We start from the raw sequence: 21,090 nt of genomic DNA on the forward strand, positions 1-21,090 counted from the left end.
GTCCAGTGACAGCTGTAACTGAACTAATCTAACACAGAGGGTTAATATGCCTACTGCAAAGAAGTGTACCATACATTTTAAAAAACAGTATCTGATATGCATCGGTCAGTGGGTTACTGCTTTTATCACACAGATTCTTTTGTTACACTGCAGTTCATAAGTGACAATCGTAATCTAGGACTGTTTGCAAACTGCAAGGTACAAGTTAGTGACATGCTTTTTTTCAGTCTATCAGTATCCTGATGCTTCTAAAAAGGTTTCTTTGGGTGGAAATACATTTTTATTGTTAAAGTCAATGCTAATCACTGTGTTATGTTCTGAATCCTGAGTTTGTGCTTCTCCAGACCAGCACTCCTTAAGTTTATGCTTCTCCAGACCAGCCTCCTTGGCTTCACAACACACTCTACTACTTCAGAAACGCAAGGCTGCACCATATTTACAAGAATATGGTGCAGCCCTGCCTTTCCGCTGCACTGGCGCTACATTTAATAGAGGAAGATTGCTTATGTGCAGGAAGGTCCCCCTTCCTGCACATAAACAATATTGAAATGTCATTTTGTCACTTCAATGTGTACTGTTTAATGCATCACACATGGAAGTTACAAACTGTCTTTTTTTTTTTAAAGATTGTTTATGTGCAGGAAGGGTCACCTTCCTGAACATAAACAATCCAAGGTGTTTTACAAAAACGAGGAGAAATGAAGCATTTCTCATTGTTTTGCCAAGTTAAGACCTGATTTTCCCTGGCCTTAATTTTGGCGCTGCTTCCCATTTACGCTGCTCTTGTAAATAGGCGGCAGCATCAAAATCAATGGGTGTCGCAGAGGGAACGCCCACCACAACATGCACTGCCCACCGCTTTCACGCTAAGCATTGTGTCAAAGGGAGTCTTATTTACAAAGGACCGTTAAGCCACGTTAAGTGGCTTCACGCTGCCTTGTAAATAAGGCAAAGCCCCTATCGCCACAGAAAACTCTCAGAAAGTGATATTCCCATGGTGATAGGGGCTTGTAAATATGCCACTAAAATCATTAGTAATTTGAGTATTTGTTTTGTGTGCACATATGTGTTAATTTTTCCCGAATTACGGTTATAATGTTTGAAATTTAAATCCTACAAATTGCTTAGGGGTCCCCAGCTTCCAGTGGGGACTCTATGGGGGGTCCTCAGGAGTCAAAAGTTTGGGAACCACTGCCCTACAACAAAAACACCAACGACTAGTCAACCCAGAACATGCCACTTAGATTACATGAAGTAACGTGGATAACAATAGCACTCTTTCATTATGCTCTTCCACCAGTCCAATACAAGATGTAAATAAAGAAACGTGCAACTTTGAAATGTCACAAACAAAGTTGTCAGCATTGTTACTATTCTATAAGATACAAACGGAAAAAGCATCCTATAATAATAAAGGTAAACAAATGTAAAATATACCTACATTTCACCCTCCCTACCTAGCAGATTAGCAGTTTATAACTACAGAAAGTCTCCTAGGATTACTTGGTCAGACCCATACCTCTGGTACTCAGCAGTAATAGATCACATTCAGTGCTCCACAAACTATCAAGTTATGAATGTTCTCCAACTGTGTGTAACTTTGCCTCCACAATGCATTATGAAAAGTGCAAGTATCAAAGGTGGACACAACTGCATATGTATTTTGGCTCGAACTTCCGAGGATCATTCTGAACAGACACAGTATTCAAGATAACTTTGATCTTCCATGCTCTCACTATACACACACAAAACTAGCGAGGCACTTTACAAATCTAGCATACCAAATTATTCTCGTATAAAACAAAATACTCAGCCTTCTCTAAACAATATCACAAGTATGTGTCACGTGCAAAGCAGAGCAGGAAAGCAAAAATAGCGTGTAAGCTTCTAATAAACCCATGCTAACTTAACAGGGTGTGAGTGAAAGCCTCAGACCCACGGCACCCTTTCTTCATCAAAGCACGTGATGTAAACGTGTGCCACTTAGAAACGCACACTCCAAGACTAAAAACCAGAGTCAAGTTCACATTTCCAAAAAAAAGTTATTCGCTCTTTGATAGAAAGCAGTAGCTAAAAAATAAAGAATACGCAGAAAAATCAAAGTCTTAATCCAACAGCGTGTAAGCACAGTATGTAGCAACAGCCTCCAACAGGAAGTCATTGTTCTCATCTGAAAACATTTCAGCCATCCAATTCAATAGTGAGAATGAACATACATGTTCCACAACGACCAGAGCCTCTATCACCATCGGAGGAAAACTAGGGTCATCTTCAATGTAACTGAGTGCCAAGAACTCAAGTGGCCAGAGGACAAAACAGTGGAATATGTAAGTATCACCTAGAGACAGTCTGTGCAAATTGATAAGAAACAATGTATGGTACAGTCATTAGGGTGATAATAGCAAGTTATTGCAATATTAAGAAATTCAAAGGCTCAGGCATGGCAAGAATTGGATCAAGAATTTCTATTGCATAACCAGGTACATGAAATTCTATGTCTGTCACAATTTACAGGACTAGGATAATCTGTTCATCTCAAAATCACTGAAGATGCATATATTTATATAAGAATTTCCTTCTTAGTTTGTTCTTTGTGCATTGTTACCAAGAATAACATTTCCTTTCTCTGTCTTTTATATTTGTTTACATTATTTTCATTTTGGGCTGTATCTTTACTCCAACAACTGCCTTATTTTGGATTTAGGTTATTGTCGTCATTGTTCTGTTTTACTTTTGGTACAGTGTACAGAACCCCATAACACTTTTGTGGGAGGGTAGCTTTATAAAACGTTTAAATAAGTTATAATAAAATAATCAGAGGAGAAAAGTGAGTCTGGCCAAAGGTATGACCAAATGAAGTGTTACATTTAAATTATATAACAAGGACTATGTATCGAGCTTGAGAAACAATGAGGTTGTCTTGGAGAGGTCCAAGGACGGCAAGAGTGTCTTCAGAAGAGACAAGAAAGGTAGTTGCCAACATTGTTGTTAACTTGCTACAACCCCACAATCCTGGATAAGGTTGATTGTCAAATGTCACACTGTTATTAAAGCAGCCTTCTGCAGTGTGATGTCACAGACTCACCACATTGTGGTCTTTGGCTGACTAGTACACTCTGAAGTTATTCAAGGCTATTTACAAAGGTAACTTACACTAGTAAGTAATTTACGCACATAATTTAGTTTTACACTTTTTTGTTACTTTACTACTTTTGGCTATTGCCAAAATCCAAATGTAAAGTTACTGAAAAAGAGAGTGGAGCCAAATGTACGAGTGTAAGTTACTACTATTAAAAAGAAAGAGTAGCAAGTCCAGCACAACAAATGGCCAACCAGATATACTGCATTACCCTCCCAAATAAAACAATAGAGACAAGGACTTAATATAAAATCCCATAGGAAATATTGTTAAATTAAATTCAATTATTTAAAATAGTTTAAAATATAAATACATATAATGTAATGTTAACAAATAGATAAAGTTAAAATATATTTATCCTTTTTAAACTATTTCAACTACCTTTTTCAAATTTATACATTAGCATATTTTTATTAAAATATAATTCAACTAATTTTTATTAATTCTATACATTACTTTTAATCATAATAATCATTCATGTAAAATAGTTGCTTTTACTTCATGTGGGAATTTATTTTTAAATTTAAATCATTTTAATGTTAATGGAATATACTTAGGTTAATTAAAATCTATGTTATGTCTTTGGTTTCTACCTTTAATAAGATTATATATGAAATTCATTTACAATAATATTTACTGCAGAACTATTTTTACTAATTCATTATATATTTTAATACACATTTTCAGTTTTTCATTTTGTTTACCATAAGGAGATCTCCACCTGGACTCTGGAGAGAATCTTTCTTTGGATAAGTATAGGGAAAAGTTAAAACAAAGGTTATTTAATTTTCAAAAATTGTAAAAATCTTTTTAGTTAAGTATTATTCTAAACTAATTCTTCTATACTTTAAATATAGAATAAAAAGCTACAGCACTATTAGCCTAATTTTACATTGAATTTGTAATTAATTTAAATATATAAAACAGTTTTAAAGTTGAAATTAAAAAAAGAATTCCACTAAAGTGGGAAAATGAAACTTGTTTTATTATGCATTAATAAATATTTAATGTGATGTATAGAAATGATTAAATGTAATTGAAATATATTTTCACAAAATGTAATCATACATTAACATATACATTTAAAGTTGGTTGTTAGCAATTAAGTGATGAATATGCGCTATTTTTAAATATATTTGAACATTAAATTATATTTATTTGGATTTTAACTATTTTAATTTAGTTTAACATTATTGCCTATTGGGTTTTATTCTAAATTCCTATCTCCATTTTCTTCTGTGGGAGGGTTTGCAGGACCAGTGGCTGGCCATAAGTGGTACTGGATATATTCCACTTCTGAATAGAAGTCATTTACTACCTTTTTGGGTCCCTTTTTGGCGCTAGTAACTTTAGAAGTGAAGCTTGTGAATAGCAATGGGCTTACTCTTTTGTGGGTCGGTGCACGCCCCCTCCGAAACCCCTCTGTAAGCACCTCCTCAGTACCTCCTAAACCCATCCCATAGAGTAGTAAGTATGCTTCTTTTTCTAGCCAATCCCATAACCCCTCATATATTTACTACTGAATTACCATTCAGTAGTTAATTATATGAGGGGTCATGGGAGTTAAATGTGTAAGGATGTCCCCATAGAAAAGATAGGAGCGGCAGAGGTGGTGATTTATACTCATTGGTTTGTGAATAGTGATTTGTAGCGTTTCAGCAGTGGTATTTCAGTACTACTAAATGTACAACAAAATTCTATTTGTGAATAGGCCCCGTAGTCTCTATAGCATCCAACAGAGGTTTTTAAGCTTGCTCAATAGGAGCACTACTTTAGAATGATTGCATCCAGAAGCAAAGATGGTTCTTGAATTCTAAATGAAGAAATGGTGGGAATTTTAATTTATAAGATTCAAGATCAGGGTCACCAGTTGACCTAGCGCGTTACCTGCATTAGTGCTGCTCACATGGTACCAGAGCCCAAGACATCCATTCTCATAGAGGGGCTCATGCACCTCAGATCTCATCAAAAAGGAGGTCCCACTGGCCATAGCCACTTTGCTTGTGTCCACAATCATATATTGCCCTGTAAAAGAAGAATAAACAAGACTGAATACATTTGAAATGCTGTCCCTTGTTAATCTGCTCCATCCTTATTTTTTAGGGTGCAGAGTAGAAATATCGCCGCAAAAATATCGTGGGACAGAAATATTGCCACAAAGATATCGTGGGGAAGAAATATCGACAACAAAAGTATAGTTGACAAGAATATCGACTGTCAGGTAAGTAATATCGATTACATAAATATCTTTGTAATAAATATCGTTTACAAAAATATTGTTTACAAAAATATCGATTTATTAATAATTGTATGTATTTGAGTGTTTTAATGAGAATTGTTTGTCATTTTATTATATGTTTTTAGAGTTTCAGTAGTTATTAATGTATTTTAAGTTTAATTCTGTGTTTTTAGTTCCGTAGCAGGCTGTGGGTTTATAGGGGAATATGGTGGGAAGTAATTTAATTTTATAAAATGTATTGAATAATTTATGTGTTAATTGATTAATTAAAAATAGTTTAATAATTAATTGTTAATTAATTTCAATTAGTCAATTAATAAATAATTAGGTTAATTGTTTAATTAATTTTAGGTGTGTTGTGGTGTTTATATGTGTAAATTGTGTGAAGGGTGGTAAGTAATTAATTACTTTTATTGCTTGATTATTAAATACTTTTAAATTACCATTAATTAATTAGTAATTATTAATTTTAATTGTGTAATTAATTTTTGGGATGTGTTTTGGTGTTTGTATGTGTAAATGATGTGAAAGGTGGTAAGTAATTAATTTTTTATTGATTAAATAATAAATAAATAATTTTTCATTAAGTAATTATTACATTTAATTATGTAATTAATTGTAGGTGCGTGTTGTGGATTATCTTTGTTAATAATAATATATTTAAATTTATATAGTAATTATGTAAATATTGGAAATTATATTTAATAAAAATGTTTTGTTTTTTATTGTTTTGGGATCCAGCGCTTTCCCTACTGTTGCACTCACTGGAGTGGAAATAGTAACTTTTACCCCTCCGCTATCCAGCTCTTTCCCTACTATTGCACTCACTGGAGTGGGAATAGTCATTTTTACCCCTACGCTATGCAACGCTTTCCCTACTGTTGCACTCACTGGGGTGGGAATAGTAATATCTACCCCTCCGCTATCCAGCGCTTTCCCTACTGTTGCAGTCACTCGAATGGGAATAGTAATTTTTACCCCTACCCTATCCAGCGCTTTCCCTAATGTTGCACTCACTGGAGTGGGAATAGTACATTTTACCACTCCCTTATCCAGCGCTTTCCCTACTGTTGCACTCACTGGAGTGGGAATAGTCAATTTTACCTCTCCGCTATCCAGCGCTTTCCCTACTGTTCCACTCATTGGAGTGCGAATAGTAATTTTTACCCCTACGCTATCCAGCGCTTTCCCTACTGTTGCACTCACTGGAGTGGGAATAGTAAATTGTACCCCGCTGGTATCCAGTGCTTTCCCTACTGTTGCACTCATTGGAGTGGGAATAGTCATTTTTATCCCTAGGCTATCCAGCGCTTTCCCTACTGCTGCACTCACTGGAGTGGGAATAGTAATTTTTACCCTTTCGCTATCCAACGTTTTAACTACTAATGTTTTTATTTTGTTATTAAATGTATGTATTTTTTTAAACAGTTTAATGTGTTAATTAAATGTAGAATATTTTATTTAAAATGATTTATATATGTGTTTATTTTATTTTTATATAAGTAAAAAAAGTTTATAAATTAAATAAAGATAATAGTTAATAAAATGTATTTAAGTAAATATATGTATATGTAAATATTTTTTGTGTTTATATTTATTAAATTAAGTTTATTTGTTATAATTAGTTAAAATATATATTACATTTTATTTATTTTGTTAATAATATCAATATTATTTAATCAATTTATTTTAAGTTATGTTATTTTTTAAAGTCGATATTTTTTACATCTATATTTTTTACATCGATATTTTTGAGTCGATATTATTGTACTTACCTGTTTAAGTATAGGGATTCGATATTTTTGTAATCAATATTTTTACATCGATATTTTTTTCATCTATATTTTTGTAATCAATATTTAAACATGGAACCATTTTTTACACTCCCTGTGGCACATGGGAATACAAATCTTCAAGAAGAAGATTAAAGATGTAGGCATGATTTAGCAGCAAACAAATGCTTACTTTTTACCAAACAAGAGAGCACTCCACCTGACTCTAGAATTACCTCATTACAACAGTACAGTATCCACATGACAGAGTGATTATTGTCAGAGCACAACTAATCACCAAAAGACTTATGCTTTCTGACCTGAAGACAAGGGAGAGGATGTAGCCTTACAGATAGAGTGGTTGACCTCGAAGCTGGGGAACCGGGTTCGAGTTTCGGCAACAACACTCAACATCCTGTGATTCTGGGCAAATCCCTTAATCTCCCTGTGCCTTACAAAACAAAATGAATGTGTCCATCTGTAACGAAACTGGTGCTCATTTAAAACACTCTGATACCTTATATCTTCAGGTCAAGTTTGCATTGTATAAAACAGTAAAAAAAAAAGCTTCAAACTTAAAGAACACTTAATACATTATCTTATCAGTAACCCTACTAGTGGAAAGATGGGAATTTACCCACAGGTCAAGATGCTATGGAACAGTTCTTATCAATCAGTGAATACCTGTTGAAAGTGACAAGGTAAAGGAAAGTGGGGACGGTCTTTGTCACATTCCAAATCAAATGCGTTTAAATGGACACTCCAGCCCACAACATAGATTTGGGTTGACCTCACTGTCGAAAGTCTGAGAAGATCTGTAAGAATAGTTTCGGAAAAATAATGCTAATTATTGAGGGCACAGGACTTCTTGGATATCCAAAGATCAGTCTGCTTCTGAACACTACTCAAATTCCCCTTAATGGAGAAATTTGATTGCTCCCCCGTCACATTTCTTTAAGGTAAAGTAGGCTCCCTACCAACTTACCTTGACAATGTACTGGTAGGCAATGCAATGGTTGCAATATTTTTCTAGAATGATATTTCAATCTCAATATAGAAATAATCTGATATATATAATATCATCTGGTCTGGAAGCCCATTCAGGAAGCCATAGACTTTGAAGATGGTATCTTTGAAAAAGCCACAGTCAGAATTTACAAAGTTGTTTAGACTTCTGCCTTGAAAAAGGAAAGTAAGGTCCAAGGATGACCAGCTAATGAAGACAACCAGTGTTTTGTAATGGAGTAACACCAGTATTCAAAAGCCACACTAGGAGCAAAACGTAAAGGAACATGCACATTTTTTTAACTTAAAATGTTGACCTACTCTATTAATATTTTAACTTCCGCTGGATTTCCACTTCAAAAGCTCCTTCAATCTATCTTATTTCTAACTTGTTTAAAGAGTTTCTCTTAATTTGTCTACACTGCAATTTGGGAACTACTGTCAGTCCTTGAACCAGGAAGTGGCATCATCACAGATAAATAGTAAGCACAATCTGCAGATATATTACAGCTGCAAAGAAAAAAACAATTTAATTAATGTATTTTTCTCTAATTTGCTCCACAATGAAAATGTAAATGATGAAAAGACCTTGAAAATTATGACATCATAGAAACTTCATGAATGAAGTTACATCAGACACTTGTTACTTTCCACCATCATTGGCTTAAGAATGTCCTACCCATGATAGTCTCTGTTGTGTGATCCATGGGAGGCCCTCCTCTGGTGATGCTGCTGAAGTTGCTTTGTCGGACCCACAAGTGGTTTGTTTCATTGGAATAACCACACAGGCCTTCCTCAAAGGAGCAGTGTACCTGAGCTGCACATGGCCCCGACCGTACAGTGATGTCATCAATGGCAATGTTGCTTAAGGGTCCACCAAGCATGGCATCGAAGATCAGCTGCAATGAACAGAAACCAGCATGTCAAGGAATATTGCAGAGAATATTTTTCTTAAAGGTGACATGGGGATCATCACAGTACTTAGTAAATTTACTGACATCGTCATTACTGTAGAAAAAGCCCGTCTGTGGCTGTAGAGGAGGAGATCGTGCCCCTGCTGGTGTACAGTCTTAATATCGAGTCATTTATTTCGACTGGACATAATATCGACTAGAGAATATCGAGATGGCATTAATATCGAGGTAAGTAATATCGATTTTTTTTTTATCGATTGTTATGTATGTAAAAAATATCGACATAAAAAATATCGAGTAAGTAATATCGTCAGTAAAAAATATCGATATGTTTATTAGTTTAAAAATATCGAAAGTTGTGTTATCGACTGTCACAATATCGACTCTCATGATATCGAATTTTAATATGTATATATATAATATGTAATAGTTCAATGTACATTGTTTTAATGTTTTATAATAGCATTTTGTGTTAAAATGTATTAATTTTATTTATTTATTTATATAGAATTAATGTTAAAAATAATTAATAAATTTAAAAAAATTTATATTACTATAATAATTTCTAGGAGCGGGTAGTGGGTTTTTAGGGGAATAGGGTGGGAAGTATTTTAAATATAATTAATTAATTATGTAAATATATTAATTGGTATTAATTAATTAATTATGTAAATATGTTAATTGGTATTAATTAATTAAATATGTAAATATATTAATTGGTATTAATTAATTAATTATGTAAATATATTAATTGGTATTAATTAATTAATTATGTAAATATATTAATTGGTATTAATTAATTAAATATGTAAATATAATTATTGGTATTAATATGTAATTAATTGTTAAATTACTATTTAATTAAATATATAATATGTAATTGGTAAATATGTTATTTTAATAGCTTATTTGAGAATTATGCTTATTTAAATAATTTTTTTCATGTAGCCGGTTGTGGGATTATAGGGGATTAGGGTGGGAAGTAATTTAATAGTAAGTAATTAAATCTGTTAATTAATTAATTGGTAAGAATAAGTAAATACTTGTTATTTATCTAAAATATGTTAATTATATATAATTTAATTGTTAATTTATTTAAATAAATGGAATTATTGTTGAATATGTAAAATCAAACTTTTTTAGGATATGTAGTGGGTTGTGGGATTATAGGGGAATAGGGTGGGAAGTAATTTAATTGTAAGTAATTAATTATGTTAATTAGTTAATTGTTATGAATAATTAAATATTTGTAAAATAAATTAAATATGTTAATTATATTTTATGTAATTGTAAATTTATTAACATTAATGCTATTATAGTAAATTATGTTACATCTCACATTTTTATGTTATGTAGTGGGTTGTGTGTTAATAGGCGTATAGGGTGGGAAGTTAATTAATTATAAGTAATGACATATGTTAATTAATTAATTGTTATTCATAATGAAATAATTGTTAAAGACTTAAAATATGTTAATTATATAGATATAAATAGATATAACTAATATTATAATAATTAAATATAAAATATATATATATGAAATATAATTGTCTAATTACATTTAATTATATATATATAATATATTTATAATTAGATATATAAAGATATATATAACATATAGATATATAATTATAGATATTCTCATATATATATTATTTTGTATTTGGGGAAAGAGGTTGGTTTAGTCTTCTGGGTTACTTTTCTGTTTGGTTATTAAGGGGTATATGTTGTGTGCAGAGTCAGTTGTCAGTTTTTTGGTAAAGGTGTATTTGTAGGGGTCAGGGTCAGTTTTCATTTAGTGGGTAAAGGGGTATTTTTAGGGGTCAGGGTCAGTTTTCAGTTAGTGGGTAAAGGGGTATTTGTAGGGTTCAGGGTCAGTTTTCAGTATTTGGGTAAAGGGTAATTTTTTTCTTTCAGAGTTAGTTTTCAGTTTGTGGATAAAGGTGTTTTTAGGGGTCAGGGTCAGTTTTCAGTTTTTGGGTAAAGGGGTATTTGTAGGGGTGAGGGTCAGTTTTCAGTTAGTGGGTAAAGGGGTATTTGTAGGGGTCAGGGTCAGTTTTCAGTTAGTGGGTAAAGGGGTATTTGTAGGGGTCAGGGTCAGTTTTCAGTTAGTGGGTAAAGGGGTATTTTTAGGGGTCAGGGTCAGTTTTCAGTTAGTGGGTAAAGGGGTATTTTTAGAGGTCAGGGTCAGTTTTCAGTTTTTGGGTAAAGGGGTATTTTTAGGGGTTAGGGTCAGTTTTCAGTTAGTGGGTAAAGGGGTATTAGTAGGGGTCAGTGTCAGTTTTCAGTTAGTGGGTAAAGGGGTATTTTTAGGGGTTAGGGTCAGTTTTCAGTTAGTGGGTAAAGGGTTATTTTTAGGGTTAAGGGTAAGTTTTCAGTATTTGGGTAAAGGGTCTTTCTTTGGTTGCAGGGTTAGTTTTCAGTTTGTGGGTAAAGGGGTATTTTTAGAGGTCAGGGTCAGTTTTCAGTTTTTGGGTAAAGGGGTATTTTTAGGGGTCAGGGTCAGTTTTTAGTTAGTGGGTAAAGGGGTATTTGTAGGGGTCAGGGTCAGTTTTCAGTTAGTGGGTAAAGGGGTATTTTTAGGGGTCAGGGTCAGTTTTCAGTTAGTGGGTAAAGGGCTATTTTTAGGGTTAAGGGTCAGTTTTCAGTATTTGGGTAAAGGGTATTTTTTTGGTTGCAGGGTTAGTTTTCAGTTTGTGGGAAAAGGGGTATTTTTAGAGGTCAGGGTCAGTTTTCAGTTTTTGGGTAAAGGGGTATTTTTAGGGGTCAGGGTCAGTTTTCAGTTAGTGGGTAAAGGGGTATTTTTAGGGGTCAGGGTCAGTTTTCAGTTAGTGGGTAAAGGGTTATTGTTAGGGGTCAGGGTCAGTTTTCAGTTAGTGGGTAAAGGGGTATTTTGTGGGTTCTGGGTCAGTTTTTAGTTTGTGGGTAAAGGGGTGTTTTTAGGGCTTTGGGTCAGTTTAGGGTTTTAGGTTAGAGGGATACAGGGTAAAAATATGGTCAATTTAAATGTCTATTAAATTAGTTACTTTTTCATATATTTTGTATAAAATATTTAAATTAATATACATTAAAACAATTATTGGTATTGTAGGACTTTAAATATTAATACAATTTTTAAATATATTTAAATGTATAAGGTATTTTTAATTAGATTATTTAATATGCAAATAATATTTATATACAATAATAAAGAAGGAAACATAGACAGGGTTAAATGCCATAAATGAAAAATTGTTTATTCACATATAAAAAATTTTTTGTAAATAGAGAATCATTTTTTATTTATAATCAAAAATTTTCATTCAATGTTTTTATTAACATAACAAAAATATGAAGTACATGTATATGTTTTTAACACATAAATTATATTAACATAATTTTTTTATCTTTTACATATATTAACATTTAAATAGTTTCAGAAACAAATTGGTAATATGTACTTTTTATTTAATAACAAAATATTTATTCAGATACACATTGAATTTATTGTCATTGCAAATTATGTACATTTTTTTGTAATTGTAACATTTTTGTTTATTACCAAGTCATGTTATATTTTTGGAAATAATTATTATGAATATTGAACATATTTATAATATTCATTTTTAAATACATAAACACCAAAAACATTTATTATATACATACATAATGTTTTACATAATATTTGCAAATTTAAAAAAAACATTTCTTGTAACAAACTTATATATGCAATTTATTTTTACATTAACATTATTTACTAAATGTATTTATAAATCAAAAATTAATTTTTTAACTATAACATAACAGTTGAATAATTATTTCAAACTTATGAATATTTATGAAATAATTTTATACACTTTAAATAAATATTTACACTTAATATAATACTCTGTGTATTTTTTAAAGTGTTGGAATATAGAAATTAAATAGCATTTAGCTGTATACAGGGACTACTTTTTAACCGCGTAATGTTACTTAGGCGTATTTGGTGCTTCAACAGATCGCGGTTGGGTGCTGCTTCGCGTTAGAGAGGGTAAGTTTGTTTTAATTGTGTTTTATAAGTTTCTGAACTTATTGCTAGTGTATGTGTGCTGTGTTTATGTTTATGTAGGTAGAGTTAATTAGAGAAGATTGTGTGTTCGGTGTTAGGTAGAGTGTACGATATTGGATTTTTACCGCGTTTTTGTTGTAGGTGTGTGAGGTGAGGTAATATGTTTAAATGTTACTAAGATAATATGTTTGATGTATAAATATGTGTTTTTATATATGTATGGGTGTTTTTATGTGGGTGGGTATGTTATTTAATTTTTTCTAGGTTATCGTCGCGTTTCGCTGTTTTGGAGGACTCCCTTCTTTTTTGATCACAGCTGTGTAACGAGTATTATATACTCTTATTTTTGCACACTATTTTTGGGGTTTTTACATTTTCTTGGAGCGTTTATTTTTCGCCATTACGGATTTTTGGGTTTTCTATGGTATCTGGTGTCTACTGAAGTGGAAAGGAGTCGCTATGCATTTGCTTGTATTTTTGCTTTTTTTTTGGGCTTTCATGGATTGTATGGGTTTTTGGAATGGTGTCCTATGGATTGCTTGGAATTGGATTACGTTTGAAGCTGTATCAGAAATATAAGTATTTTCAGGATTTTTAATGGGTGGGAAAACTGTTTTTAATTTTGCTTTACTTACGTTGTATGTAACATTTTGTAAATACATTATCTAAATACATTTTATATATGTTAATATTATGTATTTGATAATTTAATTGCAATTTGTTACATATTATAATGAAGAATTTTAGGAAAAATATGTTTAGTTTTACGTGTATAGTTATGTAATGTTTTAAAGAATAGTTTTGGCAATCATTGATAGATATTCTAGTCCTTTGCTAGTTGGATAGAGGGTAACTTGACTTTGGAGTGTGTTATACATTTTTTTAGTTTCTTTGGTGAGTTTAGGTCCAATCAAAGTTACTGATTGCTCCATTCGGAGCTCCTGGTAACTTTGTTCTTTTTGTAAGGATTGTATTAATTTGTGAAGGGTAGGCGTTCCTCGGCCTGTAGTTGCTTGGAAGGCATTGTGCCATCCTTCAACTGCATTGTTTGTTTTTGCTTCCTTATTTAGTGTGCTAAGGTAGACATTCCACCAAGCTATTTGGTATTTGGGTTGTCTTCTATGGCCTGATCTGTGTAGCCTTCCTACCCATGTGTCTTCGAAGTAGTCAAGCATAGGGCTTAGTTTATCTTCGTTTCTTTTATAGTAGGGGCTGTCTATTAATAAGTTATAGTGCTCAGTTACATCTGTTAGTGGAACATAGGCTAGGGCGATGAGTTTTTTGATTTGATAAGCAAATGTGCTATCAGTGGCGTATTGGATACTCAAGGTTGATTTTTGTAGATGTCGCCAGATACATTGATTAAAGTGGTAATAGCAACCTTGTATTGCTGTGTGTGGGTATGTTTTAAGGATGCTGTTTATCATAGCTTTTTCAAAGTCAATGATAATTTTTTGTGGAAAATAGTTGTTAGTATGTTGCTTGACTTCAGTTAGTATTTCTTGATAGGTAGTTTGCTGTTTGTTTGGTAGAAGGGCATAAAGGAATGGAATATTTGCATTTTGGAAATGACCATGGATGGTGTATAATTGATAAAAAGGTTTGGGGCATACAGAAAAAGTACCGTCCATCATCCAAGTTTGGCATTGGGTAAGTTTTGTCATGTTGTTTGCTGTGGCAAACAGTATAATTCTTTTATCTTTAGATTTGTTGTCATAGAGTATAACATTTTCTTTATTGTGAGTTACAGAGAGTTCAGGTGGAATTTGGACTTCTTCTAAAGTTTTTGGTGTGGGAGGAGTAGTGCATGTTGCTCTTTTTTGTCTAGCTACTGTTCTTTTAAGGGATTCTATAGATGGTAATTGGCTAGAAGCATGTTGGGGAAGTACACTTAAATGGTGTTTCAGAATAGCAGTTGTTGGTTGATCAGTGCTAGTACTAGCTTCTTTAAGGGAATCTAGCATTTGTCTAATCTCTATTTCTGTTACATTGGGTGGGTGATTATGTTCTTTAGTATAAGTAACAGTAGTTTCCTGAGTTATAGCTCTACCATAACATTTGTTGGCATAATATTTCGTACACTTCCAAAACACTTTCAAATCTTTTTGTTTCTCTTGAGTGTAGACATATCCCATGTAACAAAGAAGCATTTTCCCTTTTTGTGAATAAATGAATTTAGCTCCTTCAGTCATGATAGTATTGTAGTGCTAGGAGGTAATTAAAAGAGAATGTAAATATTTTTTAAGGAAAATAAATGTTCAAATCACATTATACAGTTTCACACATTTGTATTTTACCTGCAAATGTTTTGATGCTTTCAAGTCGTTATTTTCAGCTGTTGATGTTCTTCAAACTGTTATTTTCTGTGTATATCTTTTTGTACCTGTGGAAGTTGAGAAAATGTGTAGAAATATTTTATTACTATTTATGATAATTTGTTCGACGTTTTTTGCTAGTTTAGATTTAGTTACCTATCTATTAATTCTCGATATTACATTTCTAATATATACTTACTTTTTTATATGTAACTTTTGATGTCCAGGTGTTGTGTAGGTCTTCTGTTTTATTTTTTCATCTGTAGGATGAGTGCGAAAAAAAAAAGATATATTTGATGTATTTTGCTTTAAAATATAGGTGTGAGCTTTGAGAGTTACATTTTTGCTGACTAATAATGTAGTAGTACTTACTTTAGATATGTGTAGGTCTCTTTCTGTTGAAGTCCATCAGTTTTCTTCCAGAAATCCAGCAGAGTTTCGTCTTCCTTTACTTAGGAGATGTATACTGCGTTTTTAGTTACTTATTATTTCATTTATATAGTATTAGGTTAATTGTTTCAGAAATAGGATTGGTTGTTTAAATGGATAGTCTGTTTTTATTTGTTGATTTGAATTTTTTTTTCTGTTATGCTAATTGCTTTCCTTATATGGGTGACGCAAATTAACGTTTATTGAATGTGTAAGGATTTATTTTGTATAGGTAATGTTCTAGGTAATGTTATTTTGATATTTGTAAAGTGGAGGAATATATGTAATTAGTTGTAAAAAATGTGTAGAAGGTCGAAACATTGTTTATGTATTATAAAATGTATGTTAGTATTTATTGTGTGTTGTAAATGTTATGAAAATAAATAATATATGTTATCTATTTATATTAACTAAATCTGGTTTTTTATGATCAGTATGACTTAATTATTAAATAATAAAGTCATTTATTTTAGGATCTATTAATGGCGATTTTTTTACAATCGATAAATTTGCTATCTATGTTTGTGTAATCGATATTTTGACTGTTGTTATATAAATATTTAATAATCGGTGTTTTAGAAATCGATAATGTTGTGAGTCGATATTGTTGTAGTCGTTGTTTTTAGTAGTCGATATTGTGTAGTCGATATTTTTGATGTTTGTTGTGTAAGTATAGTAAATCGATAATTTTGTTGTCGATAATTAGTCATCGATATTTTGTCCAGTCGATATTCGGTCTGTCGAGGTTATGTCAGTGATCCGCCTCTGCTGCTCCAGTTGCATGGCGAGGTGATTCCTTAAATGTGTTGCCATGAAGATTCTAGACTAGCAGGACAGAACTAGCAGAACACTGCTATATTTTGGTCAACATGTGAAAACCTGGAGTTAGGCTCTCCAAACCCCAGGTGCAACTGTCTCAGGCCCTCCGTTTGACGAGGGGATCTGAGAATGAGTCAATTCAATTCCTTTATTAGGCGTAAATCTTCCCAAATAAGGCCACCAGTTTATAGCATAAGTCATACTGGTGAGTAAAACAGCTTTTTAGGTTAAAAGCTCATTCAAAAGGACAATATTTACCATAAGAATGTTGCTGTTTTGTCTCCCTTCCATCAACAAATGTGTCCGACAAATACTAAGGGGGTCATTAGGATGGTGGGCGGACTTAGTCCGCCCGCCATCCTATCGGTAATTCGGACCGCCCGCCATAAGGGCAGGGGTCCCGTGGGGGGTATTAAGATGCGCCCGCCACTGTGGCGCGCGCATCATGCATTTTTAGCATTGTGGGGGGGCGGTGCTCTCAGCACCGCCCGCCACAATGCTAAAAATGCAAGTATGCATTTGCATAAACAAAGCGGCAGGCACCGCGCGGTGCCTGCTGCTTTGTTTATGCAAAAGCAGGTACCCCCCTTGTGCACCCCTCACCTCTCCTTCACTCGGTGGGCCCGCAGGGGGCCCCATAGTGAAGACCTCTGCCTTTCCCGGGCGGCATCGCCTGCACGGAAAGGCATCTAAAAAAGCCCATGCTAATATGGCTGGCGGTGTCTATTAGACATCGCCACCATATTAGACCTTTTCTGACCCGGTCGCAAGGCGACTGGGGCGGAAAAGCGGCGGACAGTTTATTCGGTCCGCCGCTGTCTCCCCCGCCATACTAATATGGCGGGGGGTCATTTAGGTGAGGATGGCGGGCGGATTGACGCCACCAGGCCGGCCGTGGCTACCGCCAGCCTGGTGGGGGCAATCTGCCCGCCATCCTAATGGGCCCCTAAGTTTTATAATGTGCATGGAGAATTTAGTGCCGTAAGGATCAGTTGAGGTACATGTGACAAAGCAAGGTATACTTTGATGGCATTTTCAAGTTCTTCACTAAGGAAAAGATGTCTCAACTGCGTGGCTGAGAGTCGTTTTCAATCTCCAAACTCTATTATTAGTGTGCTATGATCACTGTCCAGTCTCTGAAGGATTCTCAACCTATGCCCAGTTTGCAAAAATGAATTAACTTGGCTGTGTTCGGCCTCTGATTGTCCAGCGACTCTAGCAGGATTGGTGAATGTCTCCATATATTAAGGTCTGGTAAAGAGGCTGGTTAAATCTCTGCACCTGCACAGTGCAAAAAACAACATATCACCTACAGTGAACATATGTATTCATATTTTTTATTCAGATTAAATTTGTGATAAGGAATATACGTTGAAGTTGTGTATATCATCCTAATCTTCCCAATTGTTGAGGTCAAGTTTGGACAAGGGATCCGTAATGTTCTTATTTCTACTTTGAATTACATACTAAGATCAGGGGCTTCTATTCCTAAGTAAGGGCCTCATTATGATTGCGGTGAATCCGCATACTGCGGGCCGGCGGAAGCCACCGCCGGCCCGGAGTATGCGGATTTACCGCCGCAGCCACATAGAACACCCACCGCCAGATTAGGATGGCGGTGGGAATGCGGTTGGACCAGCGGCGGACGGCAGGTCCGTCCGCCGCTAATCCGCAGGGTGGGGAGGGCTATTTGGTGACAGTGTCTGCAAGACACCGTCAGCCAAATTAGGATTTGCACGGAGACATGCTTTTCCGTGGCGGCTTTTCCGCCGTGGAAAAGCATGTGGACTTTGGCTTTTGGGGGCCCGTTGCGGGCCCCCAGGGTGTCGGGGGGTGGGGGGTGCAACATTTACATGCACAAAGCGGCAGGCACAAAGCGGTGCCTGCCGCTTTGTGCATGTAAATGTAATACATGCATTTTTAACATTGCGGTGGGTGCTCGCCGCAATGTTATTAATACAGGATGTGACCACCAGGGTGGCGGTCACATCGTAATTTGCACGTAGGGACCGCCGCTGTCCCTGCGGACGGTCCCTCCACCTCTGGGGTGGCGGACGGACGCAGGTCCGTCCGCCATCCTAATCTGCCCCAAAGTTTCGAGATTTTACCTTTTTCCAGCATACAAAGTGGCGAATTGAAAATAATTTTCCATATTTGCAACCCCTTTCCTTCTAGCTGATTCGCAGACTTTGTTTCTGCTGGAGCTTGCAGCTCAACAAACCTGTAGTCTCAAGTGATTTTGCACTGTTTTGATTAGTTGCTTTCAGTTGTTGCATTGAATTGAATTGAGTTGGCTTGGACAATGATTGAAGCATGGGGTTCTTTCTGTAACAAAAAAATTATGTAATCTGGGTCTGTGAGTATGTAACGTATATTCTTGATCCAGATGATGGTCTATAACAATTGTTGAATACATAATGCAAATGTTTCTAGCATCAAACATCAAACATCCGATTCTCATATCACACTTTCTTGATCTGTTATTTAAAGGGTTGACACGCTATTTATCACACCACGTCTTCAACCATTTGTATGGAATTGATTAATATTGGTTTGATTTGTGCCCACATTTCGTATAAACGTGTCTCTTTTGTGTCATAGCTCTGATTGATTGATTGGAAAAATCCAGCCTGTTTTTTTTAATCATTCCAATATGAAAGAATGGTTACCTTTGGGAATCCTTGATATCTTGTATTATGTAATCAGATTTCTATGGGGATATACGATTATCCATTTAAGTAAAATCCATAAAGATGGTAGACATCTCTTTGCACCAAAATCATTGTTTCTCACAAATTGTCTATTCCTTTTCCCTCACACTTCTACCTCTAAACTTAGCAAAAGGGTGCACTCTATCTTCATCGGCTGAAATGCTACCTCCCCCACTGCTATGATCTCAACATCCATCAATTGTGTGTCTATTGCTTTCTCACCCTAAGTGCACCAGGTATGCCCAGACGTGGGTCCTGGGTTCTGGGTTCACTGTGTCACTGGAATCAAGCTATCCTGGCTGAAGAGGGGTGAAACTCCGAAACCGGTCCTAGGATGCTTCCTTCCGATCCAGGGAGGACCTGGCTTGTCAGTTCGGGCTGGACTGTTCCCATGAGGCACAGGGCCAAGACTGATTTGCATATGGCCAGTTCTAAACTGGGGTGGCATGGTGAGCAAAAGAATGATGGATTTAACCCAAATCTCTCTACTGGGGTGAATGTTTTGATTTTTTCTGTATTCGTCCATCAATTGTGTGTCTTTTGATCTCAACATCGGCAAAATGTACCACATCTCACGCTGCACTCTGCCAACACCATGACCACAATTAATGTACTAAAGACATCTTCAAGCATGACTTTTGCAGCAAACTCCTGCTGTCCTTCCCATTCCGTTTTCTAACTCTTCAAACTGCAAACAGTCTTCTAAGACTCAGTTCATATTCCCTCTGCAGACCTCAGGAAGGCTGGTTTAGACTGAAATAGGCATGTAAGAATCACAACCTTGCCTTCAGCCTACCATGCATACATTTCCCTGGACAAATCCATCTGCCACCTCGTTGAATAGTTGAAACACACTGACTTGTCAGTACCAAACTACCCTGGCCCCTAGGTGATCTAATTTTCCTCCCTGGCACCCCTCCATTGGAAAGTCTGCTCTATCGACCTTAGATCTGACTATTGCTTGAGCACCTACAAATTGTCCTTAATAGCTGGCTAGATCCCTCATCACTTTTACCCCATCTCACTTAGACCCTAATGCACTACTATCACTCTAAGGACAATGTGTACATGTATAATGGTCTTGCACTGCTCACTATCCGCCCTTAATTCCACATGTTGGTTTATGTTAGCAGTCACTGATTTCTGAGTTCTAAGTAACTTTTGCAGTAAACTCTAGGCAGCACATCAGTTTCATATGCAGGTGAAATAAATGCAAACACAAAGAAAGTGTAATTACCTGGTATTCTTCCCCGCTGTGGTCAATTGTTTGATATCCGAGGTGCCAAGCGTTCCCATGGGTTCCTGTTTGGGTCCAGAGGAGGGTCTCAGATTCCCCATGTCTGATCTTCAGGTTCAACGTGCCTGTGGTACAGCAAACATCATTCAGTAGAAGTTTGAATGCCTCATGGCTTAATACAGGATTTGCTAGAAGTGGTAACCAAGGGTCCAAATTGTCCAGCATGCGAAAATGGTATAGAATTATATTATTTATACTCTGCTTCCAAATCCTGATATTCCACTGTGTAAAATAGATCCATAGTATTTCCAGCTGGTAGTTAAGGAAAAACTACTGACTTGGTAGTTATAATGTCACTCAGAATATGGGAATGATCAATTCCGAGACTTTGGGTCAGCAAGAGAAGAGAGGATTGTAGATCCTCTGATAATGCTGAGAGAGTGACAATCAGATGTACGTCTTCTAGGTCCTGGACTGATA

At 35.0% G+C, this 21,090-nt stretch overlaps 1 protein-coding gene across 1 annotated transcript in view; it reads right to left on the reverse strand.

Moving 5' to 3' along the window:
* Positions 1-21,090, reverse strand: part of MAMDC4 (MAM domain containing 4) — a 569,927-nt gene that overhangs the window by 153,152 nt on the left and 395,685 nt on the right. Inside the window, exons 19-21 of the mRNA XM_078642067.1 lie at positions 20,611-20,735; positions 8,835-9,054; positions 5,027-5,164 (exon numbers count right to left, since the gene is read on the reverse strand). Of these exons, the coding sequence (XP_078498193.1) occupies positions 5,027-5,164; positions 8,835-9,054; positions 20,611-20,735 (483 nt within the window). The remainder of the gene's footprint in view (positions 1-5,026; positions 5,165-8,834; positions 9,055-20,610; positions 20,736-21,090) is intronic.

The sequence above is a fragment of the Lissotriton helveticus genome, chromosome 5_1, assembly GCF_964261635.1.
Source record: "Lissotriton helveticus chromosome 5_1, aLisHel1.1, whole genome shotgun sequence".
Lineage (NCBI taxonomy): Eukaryota > Metazoa > Chordata > Amphibia > Caudata > Salamandridae > Lissotriton > Lissotriton helveticus.